Genomic DNA, 16,233 nt, shown 5'->3' on the forward strand with positions numbered 1-16,233 from the left:
TCCTGTTGATCCAACAGAAAGGAAATTTCTTTTTCTGTTGGTAACTACGATGTTGGCTAAGAGACTGAAACAGATCAGTGTGAAATGAGGGAAACAAAACTAGTTGATCCATGCAGTGGAGAAAGGACCTGGGCTGCAGATATTGTCCTGACCTACAGAAACCAGAGAGTAGCACGTGACCCTCTGTAGGTCCACTTCCACAGGAGACATCTGGGCAACTTGCCATGATCTGTGAAGCCAGCCCTCACCATCACCACCTCTATAAATCCAGAATATCTTGACCAATAAATTTCTTAGGAGATGAAGGTTTTTCCCTGTGACTTCTTATTCTATAAGAAACAAACAAAAAACAACAAAAACTTTTTTTTTTTTGAGACAGGTTCTCTGTGTATAGCTCTGGCTGTCCTGGAACTCAATCTGTAGACCAGGCTGGCCTCGAACTCACAGAGATCCACCTGCCTTGCCTCTTACATGCCTGGGATCAAAGGTGTGCACCACCACACCCAGCCTGAACTCAACGTTTCTTTTGAAAATTTTCTTGTCCTCTTTTTGGAGACAATTTAAATCAGAGTGCGTAGTCCTGGGAGAAGATAATAAGGAAGGAGGAAGGGTGCAGTAGATGACTTTCGTCCTTATGGCTTTCTGTTTCCACCAGACCTGTCACCTTTCTCTAACTGGTATTCCTTCATCTTTTTGAAGAAATGAACTGATCACTAATTATATTCCACAGCTTTGGCTTCGGGATTTCTTCCCTGCCGTTGCTGCTCTCACCTAACCCATTAAGACTTCTCTGCCCATGGGCTCTTCCTGTGGGCTATTTTGAGACATTCTAAATTGTCCTTTCTCTTTGGCAGTATCATGACCATGGGTTTGTCTAAATGAAACTTAAAATAATCTTCCTGGGCATGCAAATTAATACTCTCAGCATCTGAGGCCCCTATTAACACCTTAATTTGGGACTCATAGACTTACAAATGTAGTGGCACTTTGCAGCCACACTGTCTTTATGATTCGTGCTTTTTATATCGAAATACTCATATCCCGCAGACATTTGTTGCCTTGGTATCTAAGTTGCTATTGTTCTGTTTTGCTTTTGAGTGGGATTGTCGATGTGAGTTCAGCCTCCCCTCAGAGGGCATTGAAGTGAGGCTCATCCATGAACGATATTTAGCCATCACTGGTTAGACTGGAGTAGTTTTCAGCTTTGATTTCCTCCCATCTCTACCCACCTGCAAATGATGACGTCCTCACCCCAGAGATTCAACACCTCTCAGGTTGAGATGACAGTGGTGCTGAGAGGATCTGGTTGGAAAAGCCCCCCAGTAATTCTGAAATACGTTCAGAAACTGAGACAGTCCCTCAGTCCAGCCTCTCAAGAGACTCACTGAAGACCAGACTGGGAAGATTTCTATAAAGCCAAATCAACAAGAGCCTCTGGCCATCAGACTTAATAATTAGGTGAATGAAGCTGAGGCTGTTGGTGCACACCTAGAACCCCAGCACTCAGGATGCTAAGGCAGGATTTCTGCAACTCTGGGCTGCGCAGTGAGACCTGGTATCAAAATAAAAATGGACTAATCAATTAAGCAATGCACTTACTTGAAGATCCTAAGGCCTTCCAGGTTAAACTGCTAGCTATAATTTAGACTTAGAGAGAATAGGGTTCTAATTATTTCAGCTTTAAAATCAATAAAGCATTTCCTTGCTACACAGTAGTAGTTTTTTTCACATTTCAAGCTAACATATACTAATGTCTTATTTTGCTGTTCTCATTAATTAATGAAAACAAGTGAAAGACTGAAGGAACTGTCGCACAATAAAGAAGTTTTGAGGATCTGGCCAGTAGATTTCTTTCTGGTCAGTGTTGGAGCCTGTCTTATCTAGAAGATTGTTAAAATGCCTTCTGGTGCCATTTGTTATTATGCCATACCTTAAAAAAATCTCAAAGTAATTAAAGTAGATGTGAAACAATGACTTACCATGCCAAATAGCAATGATTTTCCTTAATGGCTTGACCTAGTGTGTGAATGATATCTCTGTCAGTATGGTAATCAAGAGCTAACCTTCTTCAATAATTGTCTAAGAGAATGTGGCCGTTAGTGAATACATTGACTCATTTGTACCTGACCCCTAAAGTGGCATCCTCATGGTGCAGGTGCTGCTGTCACTGTGAGTAAGGGTGAGATTCATGGTCCAGACATTGTCCATGGTGAAGGATGCCCTTCAGGTTCTGTGATGCCTAACTTCACTTACATTCCCCATCCCCTCCTTCGTCATGTACATCCCATTCCTCCAGTGGCCGAACCTTACTACCATAGAAGTCTTCTTATCCTCTTTGGTTTTTTTTATAACATGTGAATAAGTTCATCTCCATGTGAGGTTGCATGTGCTGCTGGGCATGCCGAGCCCTGCTGGACCTAGGAGGCAGTGACGCTCCCACTCTTGCATTCCACAGGTATCCAAGGACGACCGGAGTGACATTGAATCTAGCTCAGATGATGAGGACTCGGAGCCTCCAGGAAAGAAGCCACATACTTCGACAACTACCAACGGAACCAGTGGTACCAATGGGTATCTCCTAACCGGCCCCTGTTCCATGGATGCTTAATGACCCAAAACTATAAGTCCTGAACAAAGTGAACTGTTTTGTTCCTGGAAGTATTTAATAAGTTGCAAATGCAGTTCCTTTCATGATAATCTCATCACCAGAGACAAAAATTAGGATTCTCAAAGCATTCTGAATAGTGTACTGCCATGTGTCCTGTCTGTGAACGAAGAAGAAATCCCATCCTTTCTATGTAGGCATGCTGTATGTGTAACTGACTCAAGGGAACAGTATTTGCATTTGTCTTAGGATATTATTTATTATTTTTATTTGTTTGTAAATCTGTGGACAAGCGAGGATTCCTTCACTCCTTTTACTCTCTGGGCTCATGATTGACAGGGAAGAAGATGGTCCATCTGTGTCTACCTTTTCTCATGCTGTAGTCCAGAAGGATGTGAACATCAACTTAGTGCATCACTTAGAGCAAGTAAAACCCCATGCAAGAGCTTCATACAGTTCCCAATAGGTTGGCTTCCTTTCTGTTCTGCACCCATTTTAGAATTGCCCATATAGCCTGTAACTATCGTCCCCTGTGAGTCTAGGCAGGATGAACCAGGTGTTTTAGCTGTCACTCTTTGTAGTCAGTTAGCAGTTCGAGTGAGAGATGGTGGCTATTGGGGAACTTTTGAACTTTATAGGAAAGTAAAAAGTTTGTCTTTTGTGCACAAACATGAGATTTCTTTACTGTGGTGAGGAGTTGGAAGTTGTCCCTGTTGATGACAAAGTTATTTGCCCTCTGGTGAGGCCAGTATTCTGATTCTGAAACCATATCACTTCCTTAAGCTCACAGAGACAAAGGGACCTACTTCCTGGGGACTCGCTCTATGTTCTGAGAATCTCATAAGGACAGCCACTTGACTTCAACCAGGTCTTGCCATGACTCCTACTGTACTAGCCCGTTCTTCTGTCCTGTTGTGTAAAAAGGGGGAGCCAAGAATGTCCTGGGATAGAAAAAAAAAGGTCTTATAGGAGGTGGCAAAGACTTCCTTCCGTGCAAAGCACTTTACTGCACCCAGCTTTCGAAAGAAAGCCATACCTAGTATTAGACTTGTTTTTATTTTTCGCAAAATAAATCCAATGGAGACAGACCGTTTACCCTTTGCCTTTCTCCTTCAATGCATTTCACAATGACTTTCTTGTTGCTAGAAGCATCAGCCCCATGTTACGAATCCATTTTATTTAGTGCTCTGAAGAAGACTCATGGGGGCTCCTAGGAATTTTTGTTCAAGTGGAGCTATTCCCAGAGAAACAGAAAAAAAAAAATCTCCTGGACGATGGCAATGACAGCCGTGAGAAAAATTACCAAAGAGTAAATGCATGAGCCCTCCCCGCCTCCCGCAGGGCAGCATCACTGGTGTGTGGCTATGGAAACCACACAGATCAGCCAAGGATTTTTATCTCATCTCGTCTTTAGTCAAAAGGGAATTAAATGAGATTGCAAACACTCATAAGTCAAACATCACCTAAAACAGGAATCTAGAGTAAACAGGGCACTGAGTACCTAATAGCAAAATGCTGCAGTGCATGGCTGCCCTGCTCAGAGCCATCCACGCTCCGTTTGATTGTTTAAATTAATCTTCAGACACATACTTTGAAACTATAAGTTAATAGTTAGGAGAACACTCCCAAAGAACCCTTGTTGCAATATTAGATCTTTCTCCACCCAGTTACAAAACAATGTTTTCTGTTATGGTTCAGATAATAATTTAAAAAGCTTGGAGACATGTCTACTTACTTGTTACTGTAGAATGCAGTGCAACTGACTGTGTGTGTTTTGAGCCTTGCTGATTAATTAACCAAGACAATTAGGAGTGAAACTTGGAAGTGTTTGAGTTCGTGAGACCAGTGATAAGACACCAAAGGTATTGTTAGTAATCAGAGCATTTGCCCAAATGCAAATGTGTGAAAGACAAAGCAATGTCAAGATAGGGAAACTTGCTCATCAGCTGAGCTAAGGAGCTCACCCACCTCTCTGTAGTGTCAGGGCACAGCCTCCCAGGGGCGAGCTGAATCTGAGAACCACTGTGTTTGAATTTGAACCATGTGACACTCGTTATCAAAAAAGAATTTTAATAGCAATTTGTAAATTCAGAAGAGGTATATAAAATGAAGTAAGTTGATTCTGTCTGTATCAAAGGCAGATCTAAACCTTCTTCTCCACAGAAGTCACTGTAGAAGAGCAAAGGCACGCTTTCTGACTGACGTCATTAGCTTGACTCAGTCTCCTATGTGTCTGTAGGTTTTTGTTTCATTTTACCTTCTAGAGAAAATGATTCTGCTTGGCTAATCAAAATGGAGTTTGTAGGCTTTTGTTTCTGGAATAGAATATGAATATTTCTGTCTACTGTTCTCCCACAGTGACCCGGTGAGACTGAGAGGGGACACTGTGAGGACTCTTACACACCTGTGCCAGGCCCTAGCTCTCAGAAGTCTGATTTGTAAATCAGCTTTAGATTAGTTCTGAGTGGTATCCTTGTTAATTAGCTTAGCCCATGGTGATGTCTCTTGTCCTACTGGCTGCATCCGAATTTCCCAGGGTATTAAGGTGTGTGTAGAAAGGACTCTAGAAAAAGTAACTTTTATAGCCTACCTAGATTTAGTCAGGGGGGAAAGTAGGAAATCAAGTAGAATTTGGCCTTGAGTCTATAAGTGATATAGCCATGTGTGGTTTATGTGTGTAAATGTATGTTTCTCCAAAAACTGGTAAAACCAAATTATCACTCATCATCATCAATATTCTTGTTATTAAAAAGAAAAATTAATTCACCGTGTGCTATAGAAATGTCCCTTTGCTTTTGTTTTGCGTTGTGCCAGCTGAGAGGAGCAAAACCCTTTCAGCCTCTTATCCACAGCGTTCCCTCAAATAGGGCTCAGGTCCTAGAGCACCTGTTGCTGTCACCCAGGAGCCAGACCCAGTTCAGGTTCAGTCTCGTGGATGTTGAGGGGAGGGAGCAGCTATAAGGATCACTATTGTGGGCCATTCAAGTGTTTGTTGTAAAAATGCAAATGGCGGCCATTTGACCCCCAGGGTTCTAATGCCTGCTGAACTGCCAGATGCGGGATATACAGAATTACCATCAGCTCATGCCACTGGCCTCTACTGGAGATGAACTCAAGGCAGCAGAGACAGGGACCAGGCAACTCCAGATCAGATCGTTAGTCCATTTGACAGGGGAGTGTCCAGATGTTAAGTTCCCATCTCAGTACAGTCATGCACTCAAGAGCAGCCCTGCGGCCAAGCGCTGCTGCCTGTGCGTGCTACCACGGTCCCAAAAGATGATGGTGCAGCCCAGGCACAGGGAGGCACTTAGTGATGTTCAGTGATGAAGTCAGTCACGGACACGACATGGTTCTCAGAACGTGTCCCTGTTGTTACGTGTAAGGATTATACTTGATAAGAGTTTGAGTTTGAGCAAACTAAATGCCTTTCCTTCATCTTAGGAAGATCTTAATCTTCCACCTTGCACTTAAATCTCATTGTAATTTGGGTTAAGGAAAAATGAGCCTTCATTGTAGTTTACCTGAGTCTCTGCTTACACGCTCCTCTGAGAGAATGTACGGGCAGCCTTGATCGCCTCCAGTCTATTCGCCAGTTTGTATTAGTAGTTATTTGAGGGGTGGACATTAATGCCAAAGTTGCCTGGATATTTGAGTATTTTTTTTTCTCAATTTGAAGTATAAAATAGTATGCAAATTACTCCGAATGGATCAGGTACATTTATCAGTATGGAGGAAGATGTTATTATATCCAGAGAGGCCTCAACACCTTTGGAAATGACAAATTAGGTATTCACATTTTATGTGGTGCTGGCAGTATTAAGGCTCCTACTTGACCACTTTTATTGTCGTTGACTTATTCTGCCTCGTAAATAAGTCATTATAGCCCTGAAATGTTTCTAACATCCCAATGCGGAAAAACCTCAGACAAGATCAAAGTCAGCCTGACAGGAAAGTGATCACGTGATTCTTCTGTAGAAAGAAAGAATTGAAGGAGAAATCCAGTGACTGCGCTTGGCTTCAAGTAGGTGGTCCCTGGCGGAAGCAATTGTAGAAGTTCTTAAAGAAAGTAAAACAAGACTTTTTTTCTTAAATGTATTGTTGGTGAGCTAAAGTTGTGCCAAAGGGCCCATTGACTTGCCTATGTGATTATAGCACTCACTCACCCCTAGGGGGCGCCAAGCAGATGTGAGGGAGCCCTGACTCTTGAAACTCTTATAACTCCTATGACCAATACTGAAAGGCAGCCACTTTTCATGAAGAAAATCGTATTGAAGAACATAAGTCATCATAAATAATAGAATCTGTAGACACCCAAATGAGAACTTTCGCCTCTTTCAGGCCTTAGTGACTTGATTTAACCCAAAGCCTTTGAAAGGACTGCATTGGCAGATGGGTGCTCAGAGACGCTACCAACTCTAAAGTAATTGAAAACACCTCTGCTGCCGAGTGATGCGGGGCATCTGCATGGACTTGGTTATTCTCGGTGTTTCCAGGCAGTGATGGGAGGGGAGGGCTCCACTAGCCTGGAGTCTTTTCATCTCATTCACTCACAATTCTTTTAGGCTTCTGGACCTCTGGTAAAAGAACGCCAAGTGCTAACGTTTCTCTGCTTTCAGTTTACTAATGGCCTTTAGATCAGCTCTTCCCACACCTCTTCTGCCTGGTCCCATTTTCCCGAGGGGGCGGGCTGTGTTCATATACATCTGTTTCCTTTGCACGAGTCCACGAAAGATTGGCTTCCTGTATTGTGTGTCGTCTGGGAACCACTCATCATTTGTGTTCACTGAAAAAAAAAAAATTATTTCGTTCATATTTTTTTATCCTTATCGCCTGTAGTAAACGTTAATGAGCCATCTGTAAAACTGTCTTTAATGTGAAGATTTTTTTTTCTATTGTCCGATATGAAGCTCTGGAGTGGTTATATTATGATTCTGGAACTTTTGCTTGGTGGTTAGTGTCCATAAATGTGGAAAACCCTCCAGTTTGACCTCCCCTCTGCTTGCAGTTTTCATCACTCCTTTGCCCAAGTTTTTAGTCGTTTAGCTTTGTGGCCTTTTGCTGTCATAGAAAAGGATGCTGGTTAATTTGGGGATCTGTTTCTCTTTCCAAAAGTTCAGTGGGGAACATTTGTGCTTGAGCATCTGTCAGAAGTGGAACGGTTGTACCATTAGCCACTTAGAATCACTCCATGTACTGTGACTGTGTTCTGATGATTTTCATATGGAAATATAATTATTCGTTCTTGATCTTTGGAAGTAATCGTTATTATGAGGATCATTTTACTTTGGAAACACTTTCATAATAAAGATAAGCATTAAGAGTACAGCATACGTGTCTTTTACTGCCAGCACCGACCAACTGAATTGGGAACACGGCAAACATTTCTGGAGGGGTTATTGTCAGAGCTCAGTTATCCAGTCATTTCTTACAATCCTCCAAGTTGTTGTGATCACTGAGAACTAGTGTTATGCCGTCTCATGATGTGCTAAATTTTTTCCTTGAGACTTAGAGTGCAAATACCAATAAAGCTGCTATGAACATAAAATAAATAAATAAATAAAATACCAAAAAAAAGAAGAAATTTAAGGTGCAAAATCTTCGGTGTTAAATCTTACACTTCATTCTGGAAACACATAGAGAAAGCAATCTAAGTAGATCAGGTGATGCTAATTTTTCTCAATTTGCAGTGAAGATGCTGCTAACAATGCCCAAAGCCCAACGGGAACTGGCCCATCTTTGCGCATGCGCTTCAGGACAGCTTGGCTGGCAACATCTTGGGGCCTGGGCTCCGCGTCACTCTAGTCCTTTTCCCCTCCTTTGCCTTTGCTGAGAGATTCTGTCTTACCCACTCTGTCCTTCCCATCCGTGTTTATGCCATGTCTCAGAAGGCATCAAATAACACCAAAGTGCATGTAGATACCACCAAAATTATAAAGAAGAGGGAAAAACCCACTTTAAAACAATCTTTGAAACGTTGAGGTCATTTTGAACAGCAATCTGATCCATTAAGTTACTCTAGTGAAGTCACTGAAATTTCTCTGAAACACAGAACCATGAACTATAAGAAAACACATCCGCTGGGAAGCTATGAAGCTTCCAGTTCTTAAAGAAGCTAATCCGATGCCAGGAAGATGTCCTCCAGGGGTCAAATGCAGCTTGGTTTCCTCCAGACCCTGTCATGCTAAGACAACCGCATCCAACCGGGTGTATGTTATTTTGCCCCTGATTTTCTTCCTACCAATCTTACCCTTGCTTCAAACAGAAGAATGGCAACAATGTCAGCAACACTCACAGAGGGCAGGAAGACAAAACAGAGGGACCGGGCTGCAGGACCTACTGGAATACTGGTGGTGGTGGCCCCTCGGAACGAGTCATTGTGCTACTTGGAGTCTTGGGATCTGCGTGGGTTTTTTGTTGTTGTTTTTTGTTTGCTTGTTTGTTTGTTTGTTTTAATGACCAAAGACTAAAACATGAAAAAGCAAGAACTGAGGTTTGGCTATGAAACACCTCTCTCAGGGTTAAGTGTTAAGAGCTTGGCTCCTCTCCAGTGGTGCCGATTTGGTCGGTGAGACAAAGACGAAGGATGCTGCTCTCTAAGCGCAAGCTTTCCAAGGTTACGCCTAGTCCCCGGTTCCCTCCTTCTCTGCTTCTTTTTTGCCATGAAGTGATAACCTCACAGATGTTTCCACTGCAGTGGCGTTCCACTCAGGTTCATGGAACCAAAAAGCACAGACTGAACCCTGCGGGACCATGAGCCAAAGTAAGCTCCTCCTCCTCCTTCTAAGTGCTTATGTCCAATACTTTTGTCACTGTGATTCCAGTGTAATAAATTCAAGCTCTATCGTTCCTCAGCATTGAAACTGTAAAATTCCATAAAGCATATTTAAGTGAGAGCCAAAAATCACTGTCAGGTGCTTAAGTTGAAGAACCAAGGAAAAGACTATAATTTAGAGGTGAGGGCTGGATTACCAGATCAAATCAAGGTAGATAAAGGACCTTATAGCAAATGCCAGTGAGGAGGAAAGACGTAGAGGAAAGGCCATGCTGTGAGGGGTGTAAACCAGGTTGGGGAGCAAGTATCCTCCTGTCTCTGGACCCATTGGCTGAACTCAACCAGAAAGCTACCAGTGTGCTCAGCGGATGCACACAGCGGGGCTGAGCACCTCCCAGCACCCAGCAAAGCTCTGGGGCAGTCGTACCACGCCAGGACCTCTGGAGCTTCAGCTAGAACTTGGTGCACCACAAAGCTCAATAAATGTGGCAGGAACACCATTCAGTGCCAAAAGAAAATGCACGCAGTTAGGAGGGGAGCTGGCAAGCCGTGAGCTACCAGCAATGAAAACTCCATCTGTTAGGAAACAAGAGGAAAAAGGTAAAGGAGGAAGCATTTTGACTCGCAGTACATCTAGAGTCTGGGTTTTCCATTGTGGGCTCCAATTCTGCTCATCATGTGGAAGGTACAGAAGCTAAAAGCCTTGGGGCAATTCAAGATGGGAACTAAAGGAGTGGCTAGAAGCATGCCGAGAGGAACTACAGAAAGAGAACACAGGAAACTAGAGAGTATCCATTTTGAAATAGAAACTCCATTTTGTGTTAAACCTGGCCAAGGGCTGATTCCATGAAAACCACAAAGTAGTCTAAACAGAAAAATTCCTCCAATCAGCTCACCTTGGGAAAGTCCAAATATACTCTCAGCTGGTCAAGCCGACCAGCAGGTGGTCTGGCACATAGCAACAACCAAGTAGGAGAAGCCAGGCCAAAGTTCCTAATGCCCCCATGATTGCTTCAACCAGTGTTTTCTATAGGTCAACTTGTCCCTACACCTATTACCCAACCACAAAACGCCAAGGCTTATAACTCCCTGCTTGCAGCTTTTCTGCCCAAATGCCATCCAATCATATACTGTAAAGCCCATTTCTCTGTCTAAAACCTATTAAAAAAAACAAAACACCTCTCTCAATTGACACTCGGGGCCACTTTCCTTGCATCTGCTGTGTCAGTGCATTGGAGGTGTGTCCCAGGTTCAAACCTGCAATAAAGACTCCATTGCCATTGCATTTGGACTCAGCTCTTGGGTGGTCTGTTCTGGGAGTCTCTCAAAATTTGGGCGTAACAATAACAGTGGCATGAAAATGCAGCAAGAAGTTCTAAGCTCTAACTCCCATGACCAAGTTTGTTTTAATAAGGGGAAATAGCCATTAGATGACTTGATAGGTTAGTGGTCAAGGTCCTGGCTGTATCATTCAACCACTCAAAAGTATAGGATGGCCATGGGATGCCTTGGGTTGTTCCTGAGGATGAAGATAGAATTGTGACCAACACAGCTTTGGTCCCCTTTCAGGAAACTTACAATGTAGGAAGGAAAAGCAAGCAGATAATGCAACCAGAAGCTCCTCATAAAATGTCAACAAAAATACAAATTAAAACAGCAGGATCACCACTGCACACATGGAAGGTTGCCCAAAATAGTGACATTGTCAAGTGCTAACAGTGATGACAATAACAGCTGGGGAGCAAAAGTGGTGCAGCCACTTTGCAAGAGAGCTGATAGTTTATTATAAAATTAGCATGTTCTGGCTGGGCAATAGTAGTGCACACCTTAAATCCCAGCACTCAGGAAGCAGAGGCAGGCAAATCTCTGAGTTCAAGGCCAGCCTAACCTACAGAGTGAGTTACAGGACGGCCAGGGTTACACAAAGAAACTGTCTTGGGGAAAAAAAAAGCATCATCACCATCAACAACACAACATGTTCTCCAGAACAATCCATCAGTCATTGTCCTTGGTATTGGCTCCAAAGGGTAAAAACATGGACGCATAAAGTTTTGTACACAGATGTTCATAGCAGCTTTATTCACAACTTCTCAATCCTAAAAAAAAACAAAAAAAAAACAAAGTGTCCTTTAGTGGATGAATGGGTAGATAAATTCTGCTATATCCAGAGGATTATTGAAAAACTATTCAGTGCTAAAAAGAAACGAGCTATTTCCCATCCATGGAAATCTATGGAAGTAACTCAACTACACATTACTGGATGAAAATAGCCAGTCTGAAAAGGTTGGACACTGCATCATCCCAGAGCAGCTGACAAGGGCAAAACTGGAGCTAAAGAAAAGAGGAGCTGCTAGTAATTGAAGGCTGCAGGAGGGGGTTGGGGATGGGGGGTTGGAGGTTATAGAGAGTCACGTGTTCTACAGATGTGGCTCCTAATTGGCTACCTGTGTTCACAGGATGAGCCTACAACCATGCCCATCCTGGCAGCCTAAGCGAACTTGTTGGTTAAAAAATAAATAAATAAATAAATAAAGGAAAAAAGAGCACATGAAATTTGGAAGAAAAGGGGTGGGGCAGATAGAGGAGAAGTTGGAGAGGTAAGAATGAAAAATGAATTTGATCAAAGCATTTATGAAATTCTCTCTCTCTTATACACACACACTCACACACACAGACACACACACACACACAGAGACATACACACACACAGACATACACACACACACTCACACACACACAATTTAGAAGAAACTGGGACACAGACACACGTATACCTAGGAGACACAGTTAACGTCACTTGAAGGTCAATGTGAGAGACTTCAGGAAAAGTCAAGCTCTATGATACCTTGATATAGGAGCTCAAGGCTTCAGATTGTGACAAAATAAGTCTGTCCACTTGATCTTACCAAAAGTCAGAGAAGTGATGACAAAACGGCCTCTCTTGCTAAATTCTACCTGCCCAGCCTTTGTTATTTGTTATGGAAACCCTTAGCTTTTATGTAATAGACTTTTTCTTATTCAATGGGATATTTTATAAAAACCGGTTTGGGCTCACAGAGAAATAGGGTGGAAGGTGCAGAAATACCCTTACGTACTCCTTGACCTACTCACACACTGACCCCTGTTATGGACAGTCCACACCAAGTCTTCATGTACTGCAATTGCTGCCTCTAATGCCCCAAATCAGTCGGTACTTTAGTGTCCCCCTCCTAGCATTGTGCATGTGTAGCGAGATGCATGGTGACGCATGTCCGACACTACAGAGACACACAGAGTACTCAGCTGTCCTAAAACGTCTTCTGTGCTCTGCATGGCTACTCCTCCCTCTTCTGTATCCCTTGACGTTTTATTGTTTGAGAATTTCAACATGCCTGGTGCCCTATCAGTCTACTTTGACAGTCTCTCACTGAACCTGGAGCTAGGCTGATGTGGCCAACAAATCCCAAGGGTCCTCCTGACTCTGGCCCACACAGTGCTGGGGTTTCAGGTATGCACTCCATCGCATCCAGCGTTTCACATGTGCTGGACACAGGTCCTCACTCCTGCCCAACAAGTGCAATTACTCAATGAGCCATCTCCTTAGCTCCTAGTCTCTTCTTATGAGGACACTAGTCATACTTGATGGCGTTCAACTGTATGACCTTTTTAAAATCTTCATCACCTTTTTAAAAAGCTATATGTCCCAATAGTGTCTTTTCCTGAGAGCCACAATATAAATTGGGGGTGATACAATTTAGTCCTTAATGCAAGACTTTTTCTCACAATTCAGAGAGAAAAAAAAATTAGAAGAAGCCAGGTGATTCCATGGTAACTTCCTGGGATTTTTCAGACCAAATGGCCACAGACAGCACATGGGCAAGTGATTAGAGCTAAGGTCCTACTGACAGCAGCAGCTGGCGTTGTCTCTTAGACAGGAGATTTTCGGACAGTATAAGCCTAAACCACAATACCTCTGAGGTAGGGATATGCTTATGTGCTCGGTGAATGGCAGGAAGGCCCACATGGATGGAAAATAACACAGAAATTTGAAAATTAGGGGGAAGAGATCACATAGGAACTATGTCTCATAAGAAGGGTGGATTACAGTAAGAATACTATGAAACCCTTAAGGGTTTTGAGGAGTACCATAGTATGCTTGTCATCTTTAATAATAAAACATAGGCTAAAGAGTGCCCGTCACAGCCATGATCAGAAAAGCCTTCAAAATCCCATGTGACAGGGGTGGCATCAGTGATAACCCAGGATGATGAGCACATAGCCGTTGGCAGAAATAAGGAACAGCATTCTTGAAGATCCAAAGAACAGCAAGTCTTTGTGGAGAATGACAGGTGGAAGATCTGGCTTCCAAGATACTGAAATCTGGGGCAGAAAAAACTACAGATCCCTTTAAGAAAGGCAGTTTGGAAAATATGAGAGCAAGAGAGAGAAAAAGAGAGGGGGGGAGAGAGAGAAAGGGGGGGGGGCAAACAGGCAGAGGGAGGGAGCATACTTCGGAGCACAAGTAGTTCCTTTTCATCATTGTTCTTAGCCCCTGCCTTTGTGCAGTTCAAAGGCACCTAGTGGACTGTGAATTGATGGATGAGAGCAATTTCCAAAGAGCCTCTCTGGAGAAGTCAAGCAGCCAAAAAAGACAATTCTTGCTGTTTGTGGCTTTCCCAAGAGCTGGCTTCATGCAAATGAGCCTGCATTGGTGGGTATCACACATTGCACAGGGAGGGGACAGGATGAAGGGGCAATAAATCACTCAGGCTGTTTGTTGGGGGTTGAGTTTTGGGTTTTGGGTTTTGTTGTTGTTGTTGTTGTTGTTTTAATGTGTGTCAGACATTGGGTACCACTACTATCTCAACTAAACCATCCTAAAAGCTTATGACTAGTTATTGATACTAGCTAAGTTCCATAAAGTTACCACTGGCACCAACTCATTAAAAACTGAACCATTGTTCCTAAGAACCACACATGCTTTGGTAGGCTTCTATGAGATTGATCACCAATCTTTATCAACCAGATAAATAAATGTAGTGTTAAAACATATAAGATTAATGAATATTAAAATATCTTTGGTTCATTAGCACCAAACTCAGAGACAACAACACCGATACAGGCAGAAGCCGAGCCTTGAAGTTAAAAAGCGTCCCTGTAGCTAGCAAGCCGTAGAGCTGAGATTTGATCCCAGAGTGACTTCAGAGCTCGTGTGCCCGTTACTCTGCTTTTAATGGCTGCGCGCCATTCTTCTGAAGCCAAGGTTTCTAGGTGTTTGAATTTGCCCCTGGCATTTTCTCATAGCCATGCATCAAGTAGAGGAAGCATAGTGCTCCAATAAATGCACAGGCTGACGGTGAGAAGATGCAAGGGAACTGTTCACAGTTGGGTGTGTTTTTGTGAAATCCATTTGTTGGTTCTTTTATAATACAGACTTGTCTTGTTTTCAAAGTCATTGACTTTTCATTGACATCTGAATAAGATAGATATTTAGAATGGATTGAACTGTAAAGAATGTTCCACATGCAGATGAAATCCCGTACGCAGAAGACTAAACTCGATTCTCTCAATGTAGGGCACCACATAATCTACAAAATGTGCATCTCCTTCCTCACCTTTACCCTGGAAGCCTCCAGTGACTAAGTGTGCCCCACACATCTGAAAGGAACCAGAGCAATACTAAGCAAGGTCACGAGATTTCAGAAAGAAAGAAAAGAAAAGAAAAGGAAAGAAAGAAAGAAAGAAAGAAAGAAAGAAGGAAGGAAAGAAAGAAAAAGAAAGAGAGAAAGAGAAAGCACATTTGCTGGGCTGGAAAGATGACGCCATGGCTTAGAGCACTTGTTGTTTTTGTAGAAGACCCGGCTTAGATCCCCAGCATGGAGGGTTCACAACTAGGGGATCCAGTGCCACCTCCTTACCTCCATGGACATGAATAATGCATGGGGTGCACTTGTATGCAAAACAAAGTAAATAAATATGTAGATAATTTTAATTTGCTACGTGCATTGAACACCTGTCCTGTGTGAGCTATGGTGTGCTTCATGCAGCCCAGGGCAAAGCTGCTGCAATAGAGAACAGCAGTCTCACTGGGGACAGAGGTACAGTCAGCAGTTACTACAGCAGCTCAAGATAACACTAAGAGAAACACTGCTCATTCTACTTTTCAGAGCAAATGAAACGATAAAAGTAAACGGCCTTTTAAAACAGCGATCATTGCACGGGCATCATCCATGCCATGATCCCTTATGTCACTGATGCTGTAAGACAGAAATTGACGTAAAAGTTCAGAGGAGAGACTGCTTTGGGATGAGGTAAGGAAAAGCTTCAAGTAAAAAGCCGGGAAGAACAGATAAGGTTCACATGAGTCTAGTGAACTGAGAATCTCAACCTGTCGGTCTCAACTCCTTTTAAGGGGTCACCTAAGACCATTGGAAAACACAGATATGTGCACTATGATTCATAACAGCAAAATTACCCTGATGAAGTAGCAATGAAAATATTGTTATGGCTGGGGTTCACCACAGCGTGAGAGACTGTATTAAAGGGTCACAGCACCAGGAGGAAGCTTAAGAACCACTGGTTTGACACAGTGGGGATGTGCAAGGCAGAGTAATTCCTCAGCATCCCCCAGGTGCGGCAGGTGACAGGCACCTGACCTTCCCTGGACCACAATCCTTAGCCCTCCCCATAGGCCTCTTCTGCAATGTGCTCAAGCCTTCTGTCTCAGAATGAGCCACAGTCACATCGCTAGCCCTTGGATCTGCCTGGAAGGCCTTTCCTGACTGCTCCTTCCTGGGGCTCTGAGCCTCCAAACTCTCGGGATCTGGAGCGCTTCATGAAGAGGAAAAGAACGGTATGACTGGCTTGTCTGCTACTT

The 16,233-nt window shown here is 43.1% G+C and overlaps 1 protein-coding gene across 2 annotated transcripts in view; it reads left to right on the forward strand.

Annotated features, from left to right (window-relative positions):
• CERS6 (ceramide synthase 6) overlaps positions 1-7,928 on the forward strand; it is a 261,211-nt gene extending 253,283 nt beyond the window's left edge. For both annotated transcript variants that reach the window (XM_084799434.1, XM_084799435.1), the window contains one exon: positions 2,456-7,928. In XM_084799434.1, the coding sequence (XP_084655560.1) occupies positions 2,456-2,608 (153 nt within the window). In that variant the 3' untranslated portion in view covers positions 2,609-7,928. The remainder of the gene's footprint in view (positions 1-2,455) is intronic.
• The last annotated feature ends 8,305 nt before the right edge of the window (positions 7,929-16,233 follow it).

The sequence above is a fragment of the Acomys minous genome (assembly GCF_964271855.1).
Source record: "Acomys minous genome assembly, chromosome: 10".
Classification (NCBI taxonomy): Eukaryota; Metazoa; Chordata; class Mammalia; order Rodentia; family Muridae; genus Acomys; species Acomys minous.